The 7,969-nt window shown below is 33.6% G+C and overlaps 2 protein-coding genes across 2 annotated transcripts; both read right to left on the bottom strand.

Moving 5' to 3' along the window:
* Window positions 1-259: 259 nt before the first annotated feature.
* LOC104228019 (protein RKD1) lies at window positions 260-1,817 on the bottom strand. The gene is made up of 4 exons (XM_009780406.1): window positions 1,747-1,817; window positions 1,463-1,605; window positions 1,005-1,363; window positions 260-601 (listed from the first exon to the last, which is right to left on the bottom strand). Exons 1-4 carry the CDS (start codon window positions 1,815-1,817, stop codon window positions 260-262), a joined length of 915 nt encoding a protein of 304 aa, XP_009778708.1.
* A 3,850-nt stretch (window positions 1,818-5,667) lies between these two features.
* Window positions 5,668-7,645, bottom strand: LOC104227991 (protein EMBRYO DEFECTIVE 514). Its single transcript, XM_009780376.2, has 2 exons — window positions 7,176-7,645; window positions 5,668-6,186 (listed from the first exon to the last, which is right to left on the bottom strand). Exons 1-2 carry the CDS (start codon window positions 7,566-7,568, stop codon window positions 5,875-5,877), a joined length of 705 nt encoding a protein of 234 aa, XP_009778678.1. The 5' UTR covers window positions 7,569-7,645; the 3' UTR covers window positions 5,668-5,874.
* Window positions 7,646-7,969: the final 324 nt, after the last annotated feature.

Here is a 7,969-nt window from a genome sequence, read left to right as displayed (position 1 = left end):
GGTCTTTGACTCCGCTCCTGGCCACAGTTATTAATTAAGTGGGGTATTTGGAGATCGAATTCCTCCCAAAAACATACAAACTAAGACACGAACTAGATAAATAGAAATTGAAAAAGACTACTCCTTACATAGCTGAAATTACGAACATGAGACCGGCCAGCGTCCCGACTACAATATAGTAAAATCTAACTTCGCATGCATGAAATTCTAAACTAGCTAATAAAAAGATCCGAAAAAAACACACATTCAAAGAAAAACTTCACTCATGCAGCGTTGGGCTACTTGAAGAGAAACAGTCAGCGAGTAGAGACTTAATCTCTTCATCATCATAATCATCATCTTCCTCCTCCCTATGGCCATAACCAATACCAACAGCTGGATTACTATTGCAGTAACTGCCGAAGGAAGCCTGTAATTCTGTCATACTCATCAGCTTTCTCCTCTTGTAGTTAGCCTTGAAACAAGCTTGCCTCAATCTCTTTGTTTTCTCCTCAAGTTCCATGTCTGGTACTTCTTCCAACATCTTCTTCTCTTCCTCCAAAAGCTTTATCACATCCTTCAACTTTTGCTCCATACCACTTCCTCCCCCCTTTTCCAGTTCCTGCAACATGCATCACCATATCAAAAGGAGTGTTAACTTTTGCACAACTGTATAAAAAACTATTATACTATCAAGTCAATTAAAACCTATTACAGGTAGAGTTTAACTTATATACACCGACAGGCCACTATAAATTTTCATAAAAAGTGAGATATGTAATATTGAACCTGTCATAACGCGTAAAAATCGATGGATATATTAGTTAAACTCTTGGAATAATCTATAAAAATCATTGCTAGATAACCTTGCATTGTAGTAATTATTAACCAGATATAGCAGGTAAACTTATGAGTAGAATTTTTTATATTATTCGTATATATCGGAAAATAAATTTTTCATTAGTATAAATTAAGTATAATTACATAATCAAAACAACAGTAACATATGTATATAGAGAGTGAACCTTAACATTCTTGATTAGTGTTTGAAGACTCATCAACTTCCGATGAGGCCACCTTCGAATTCCCAACTCCCTACATCTTTTCTTCAATAATGTCAACCCAATATTGAGTTCCTTGGCTGCTTGTGTTATAGGCATATAAAAGTACTTAGAAATGGTTTCTCGAGACAACATTCTTGTACTATTAATCTCCTCTATTTGCCTTGAATCCTTCTCTCTTTTCTTTATTTCCTCAACATGATCATTTGTTATGATTATCTCTTGATTTTTATCACATAACAATAGTTGATTGTTCCCACTTCCAAGCTCGTCACTTAATCCAAAACCATTTCCTAGATCGCCATAATATAACTCTCCTGCGGCTGTAACATTTCGAAATAGTCAATAAATAAAAATTCTTAAAAGTATCAGTTGCAGAAAAAAAATTATTGCAATATATAGTTACTATATATGACCACTACCTGGTGTTAGGCACTGGAGTGGTGTACTATAGAAAGATGAATACAAGGGATCGTCGAGAGTAAATTCCATGAAGGGATTAGCATCAAATTCTTGAATAGACAAATCATACTGATAATCGATAGCGTGGTGTCCTGAATATCCACTGTTTTTCACGTATATTAATCATCCACATACAAAAAAGGGAAAACAAAAAACATGAAAACAAAAATTAAAGAGAGAATCAACTAATAATATAAAATGCAAACTCAACTAGTACGTAGTACATATAATTAAATATAATCACCTGAATTCAAGGGAAGGAAGTTGGATAGGAAGAGAGAATACGTCTTGATGATTTTCTTGGTTAGTACTCATTACTTCAAAGTTTGACTGACTTCTCATATTTGATCAAATAATGACTTCAAGTGTTGGATTATAAGCTTAAGTACTTAGTCGTCCAAATTTGCACCCATGAAAATGAAACTGAAAAAAAAAAACAATATAAGGACTAAAGGGATCTCTGGCTTTGGATTATTATGAAGTAGGGAAAATGGGATGAGGAGAAGAAAAGGCGGATTGAAACTGAGAAGTGATTAATGTGAAAGTAATTATGAGAATTAAGTGCACTGGAAATCGTGCGCCGTCGTTATGCATGCATGTTTAACATTAATTATTTTCGTTTTTGATTTATGTGTTTTGTACCCCACGTACGTCTGTGAAGAGATACAATCATGAATTCTTTTGGAAAATTGATCCTAAATTAAATAAAATCACCATCTTATTTCCATAGACCAGTTTCACGATCTTTATGCAGAAAATAAACAATAAAATAAAATAAACCTGAAAACAGATAGAATTAAGGAGTTGTGAAATATAACATAAATAATATGAGTATTAGATCCATATATATATGGGAAATTTCCATTTCCTAGGGACTATCAAACCCGAGGATTAATTTAATTGCATTGCTATATCCCAAAGTTATATAACAAAACAAGCACAGTAACTAGAGAAACGATTTTGTTATGGTAAACTCATTCCTTTACTAGTGAGGGGCAGGTTTAAGCAATCTTATAAAATTAAAAGGCAGTTGCGGTTTAGACTTTTGTATAATACCTGCATCGTACATTTGTTGCTTTTCGCTAATGAAGATTCAAATGCTTTCCATTGGTTTTATTCAAGTAAAGTTCTAATTTGCTTTCTCAATTGGTATTTGTATTATAAACTTTCCCTTGCTCATCTTTATATTTTTATTTTTATTTTTATTCTGAATTTCGTTAGTTCATTAATTTACTCCTCTTTTCTTGTTCCTTTAAGCTTAAACTTGTGGGTCATATTTTAACTATAAATCTGAACATATTCAGATATTATCAATAATTCAAGATTTTTTCCTCCTTTTTTGTTTTCCTTAAGTTTCTTTAACTGTTCGATAAGAACAAATATCTTGACCAGCACTCTTTGACAACTTTATCTTTGTCATAGTTCTCAAAAAGAAAAAATATATATGAGATTTAGTGTCGTGTTATTAATCATTAGAATTAATATCGATGCTTTTGTCTAATAGGAATGTAGTATAGTAGTTTTAAGAAGATATATTTAAAATTGATTAATATAATTAACTCAGTAATCAAATTACTACCCCTATGAAGTAATACGCTAAAAGATATTTTTTCTAACAATATTAGTAGTGGACAACATACATTAATAGCATAGCTGGAACGACCAAAAAAAAAAAGAATGCCATAGGCCATTGGTATTTTTTTTAAAAAAAAATTCAAAGAGAAACTACTCATTAAAAATGAAAAAAGGAATTTTTATTTTGCCGGAGCAGGTTTATGCGAGACGGGTTGAAAACAAAGAAGTTTTGCTATGCGATCCGGGTTGAAGTCTTTGGAGGTTATGGCTAAACCCGCATCGCAACTGCCCTACCCCGCGCCGCCCCATGGCCATCTCTAGGGTGTATTCATGCTGTTTTTTTTTTTCTCCACTCAGGTTTAAGTTCAGAACCTGCTTTATTAACTATAAAATGATACAACGCGGATTTATTTTCTTTCATGAAAATAATAATCTTTATAACCAAATCTGTAAGCACCTCGTTGTCACAATTGTCATTCCAAATTTTGTTTTTCTTATTTTTCTCTTTACCTTTGGTGGACGACAGAATTCTTGGTTTTGACTCATATTCTTAGCAATAGAGTTGAACTCGTGTGTTCGAAATATACTGAAAGTAAACTCACATAACGTAAGCAAATTAGCAATCATTCACTCATAAAAGAACAGAGTTAATGTTACATCACTCATCATTCGTTTCATTTAGGAGTGTATATAACGCTTAGGGAAGTTACGATTATATTTATTTATCCTTCAATATAGAGTGTAATATCGAATTTATTCTACTTATCCCAAATGATAAGTAGTGTTGGGCTACTGATACTTATGGTAGCATTTATTAGTTATAATTAATAAAAACCAGTACTATTTAATACTGGAGGTTACTGACTTTTCCCTGGATATTTGGAACAGAGATTATTACCTTGTTACCGTGAAGAAAGCTTTGTTAATTTTGATGGTTCTTAAGCCCACGCCCAACAAAAAAGTATCACGATGTGATCAGTGGTGGATCCAGAATTTTTTTCAAGCGGGTTCAGTAATTAAGGATATTACCCGAAACAACAAGAGAGATTTTTGCAACACTTTTTTTTTCTTTTTGTTTATAATGCTACCATGCACAAATGAAAATTTTATGAAAGTTGAGGTCGATACCTTTTTTTAAAAAAATTATCGGGCAAAAAAATTAAAAATATTAATTTACTTTAACTAAAAAAAAATTAATTTTATATATTTAATCTAATAATTGTACCTCAGAGAATGTAAATTTTAAAAAGTATCAAAGAGAATTTATCTAAAATCTTATTTTGATAAAGTTGTATTTTTTTTAAAAAAAAAGACAACAAGAAAAAGAGATACATATAAACTAATAGAAACTAAGTATAGTTAAGATAAGAGAACTTATAAAATAAGCTAACAATTATAGTGTAACACAGTAAATAATATAGCATAAACTAATTTAAGATTAACTAACAAAAAAATAATATCAATTGTTTCACTTACATGTTTTATCAAAATTTATGTAAGAACTTTCTAGATAATTTCTTGAAGTAAATAGACGATATAATTTAATTCTTATTATTTGATTTGAGTAAAAATATCAAATTTAAACTAAAACAGAAAACAAAGATTGGAAAAAGAAATACATGAAGTAGGAGGGAAATAAATTTGCTGTACGTCCACAGGTGGAAAATATATGACAAAAAGTACAGTGTCAAGAATGAACAATGGCTGTTGTTGGGAATCGAACACCCGACCTCCAGCAAACAGAACCATTTTTACAAGGCTTAAACTTTGGTCAAGTGGGTTCATTAATAATAATATATCCAAGTTTGCAGAATATAACCTATATGTGCACGTGAGTCCGCCCCTGGTTGTGATGAGGTTCTTCTTTTTCTTTTTTCAATAAATCCCTGGTTTTAATTAAAGTTTACTTATATTTAGGGTTGTTCATTCGGATTGGATATCCAAAATACGAACCGATCCATTCAATTTTGAATTTCGGATTTCGAATTATGTTTATTAAAATTTTGGATTCCGGATCGAATTTCGGATTGGTATATTTTAATCCAATCCAATCCGAAATCCGAAATTATTAGGACATGTATAAATACTACACTTTAATTTACATCAAACTCTAAGTTATTAACTTTACAATTGCTAGATTTAACTATATTGGCACCATAGTACTCTCATAATTGCATAAACATGAATTTTTCCTAATGTATTGCATCTTTTACAAAGAAAATATACATATTAGCTTAACTTTGAGGCATAATAATATGATCCGATATAATTCGGATCGGATTCGGATTGCATTTTCTAGAATCCGAAATATGCTAAATCCGATCCGATCCGTGCACAGCCCTACTTATATTGCAGTGTAAAAAGTTTTACCCTATGAATACATTTAGCTTTTCTTTTTTCTACCAAACATACATATGATAGTGATTACATGCAGTTATTACAATATCAGTGAATAAAAGCTAAAAACCTTATTCCTTCTTTACCTCCAAACTTGCTCTGCCTTAAATGTTTGTACATTCTTTAAGGGGGAAGGGGGGGAGGGGAGTTTCATGGGTCAAAATATCAGACAACAATCAGAAGGCTTCTCATATTTAACAATTTAACCAGCTTTTGGTAAGATAATAGGTGATGCCGCCAATAAAATGCTATTTCATGTAGTTCTTACAGCCATGAGACTTAAGCCAGCAAAAAACATTATGACAAAACTGCGGGAACATAGATGCAGACCAAAATTTGGATTTTAAACAGCACGTAACAAGACTAATCAGAAGAATCTGGCAGTCTACTGTTAGCTTGTTTAGTATCTTGACCTCCCTCCCCTTCCTCGACCACGCCCATATCCACCTCCTCTTCCTCCACCACCGCCACCACCTTTTCCACCGTTAGCATAATGTTTTACTTGCATATTCGCTGGAAGGGGTTGTATCTGATCTACACACTTCCTAAAGCTAAAATCATCCACGGAATCATCTTCCCTAACAACAAAGAAGCAGCGACTTTTGAACTGTGGATGAAATCGGATTTGGAAAGAGCGAACTCCTGTACCAATCTTCTTCTCTGGTTCTGAATGGCCCTTCTTAAGTAAGTCAAGTAGCAGCATGTGCTCATACTGCGACACCAAACCAACAAAACATAAGTGATCATGATCATCATATCAAGCACTCAGATGTAAGTAATAAATGTAACATTCCAAGTATCTCTAATGCCAAGATTTAGTTCCAAAATGAGATCCATGAAAGCTGAATCATAGTTCCAACAGAATATCCTTATGAAATGGACTTTCTTGTGCAGGAATAATTATTAACTCCTCTCTAACGTTATGACTAATACAAATGATATACATTTCTGTGCAAGTATTTGGCCATTTTTTGCTCTCAATAATTATATCGAGTTGAAAGCATCAATCCCACAAAGATATTAATTTGACCCCAACAAAAGGCCAAGTATAGTTCAACAGGCAAGAAAGCAAGTGAATTCCAAATGGAGCCTAAAGGCAATCTCTGAGCAACGTGAATTGAGGATGGAGTGGTAATTCAGAGCAAAATCGAATCAAATAGATAATCATTCCGATTGCAACCAATAAAGTCCGAATTGACTAACACCTCTAATTTAGCCATAGAAAGATTACTACTATAACCAGAGGCAGCTACAAGATTATCCAAGTAACAAAAAAAAGATGTCTGTTGTCAAAACACACACACATATCCAAAATGGATGTACAGTCAAATATGTCGAGGTCTTAAATCCTTTATATTTAAAGGTAATTTTTAGAAAACAAAATATAATAACTAAGCAATCCGTATTAGTCATTTTGACATCGATGAGAGTATGATATAATGCAGTTTGATGTTCTAATGAAATGGAAAATCAGGATGTTCCCAAGTAAAAGATCCTAAATAGCCAACCCAAAAAGTCCCAAATTTTCAGAGTCCACTGCCCATACATAACCAACTAAACCAGAGAACCGCAGGACAGGGTAAAAACCAAACCTTGCTTTACACAATATTAAAAACACTAATCACCTGCTCATTTTGTGAAATATGCTGAATAGGTGAATCTTTGCACACAAGGTATTAACAAACAGTGTGATATTTTTACCTTGTTGAGATCGAGATTAAGAGTCCAGGAATGGAGGAGTTTGTAAAAGTAATCAAACATCTCCACAGACGACCCGAAACTCTTCGAACCCACGCTAACCGGATCCGACCCATCTTTCTTTTCTTCTTGAACGGAGTTCTCGACTTTCGGCTTCTTCGTGGCGTCTCCATTCTCTCCATTCACCTCTAGCTCGTCTCCCTCCTCCCTTAGACGCTTCGAGCTGCCGTTCTCCGCCGCATCATCGGCGGCTTGAGCCTCCACGTGACGCTTCGAGCCGCCGCTCTCCGCCGCATCATCGGCGGCTTGAGCCTCCACGTCCATTTTCTGTGCGGAGGCTTCTTCTTTCTCGGTCTGTGCTACGGTTTCGGAGGCTTGAGGTTCAGTTTCCGCCATGGCAGAGCTGCTCGACTTAAAATTTTCGGGTAAAGAAACCCTAACTCTTGCTTTACTTTAAAATAGCGGGTTCTTTTTACCCGACTTAACTGATCAAACCCTAATGTACGTTGTAAATTCGCTAACCCAAGAGAAGATCCCAGCTAATTTTTTCTTTGTTTTTTACCTTAACTACTTCTTCCCCTTTTTTTCTGCACGAAAATATTTTTAAGAATTAATATAATAATAGTACAGTACAATTTACCAATACTTTCGACCTTTTTCAAACTCTTTCAAATGTATTTTGTTATTTTTGCTTTTAGACCAATGACAATTTTATTTGGAACTCTTTAACTTACATAGCCATTAGGAGCTAGTTATGTAAAGTTACAGTTTGCTGAAACTACCAAAAGAATTTTATA

This window comes from Nicotiana sylvestris, chromosome 3, assembly GCF_000393655.2.
Source record: "Nicotiana sylvestris chromosome 3, ASM39365v2, whole genome shotgun sequence".
Taxonomy (NCBI): Eukaryota; Viridiplantae; Streptophyta; class Magnoliopsida; order Solanales; family Solanaceae; genus Nicotiana; species Nicotiana sylvestris.
The sequence above is the reverse complement of the archived record's forward strand: the minus strand, read 5'-3'. Positions and strand labels throughout refer to the sequence as shown.

Bases quoted from the DNA above. Each gene is read 5' to 3' on its own strand.
- LOC104228019 (XM_009780406.1), bottom strand. From the start codon at position 1,817: ATGAGTACTAACCAAGAAAATCATCAAGACGTATTCTCTCTTCCTATC. The intron at 1,364-1,462 runs GTAGTGGTCATA...GAAATGTTACAG, and splicing joins ACTCCAGTGCCTAACACCAG to CCGCAGGAGAGTTATATTAT. The intron at 602-1,004 runs GTTCACTCTCTA...TGCATGTTGCAG, and splicing joins CACTAATCAAGAATGTTAAG to GAACTGGAAAAGGGGGGAGG.
- LOC104227991 (XM_009780376.2), bottom strand. From the start codon at position 7,568: ATGGCGGAAACTGAACCTCAAGCCTCCGAAACCGTAGCACAGACCGAG. The intron at 6,187-7,175 runs GTAAAAATATCA...TTGGTGTCGCAG, and splicing joins TTAATCTCGATCTCAACAAG to TATGAGCACATGCTGCTACT.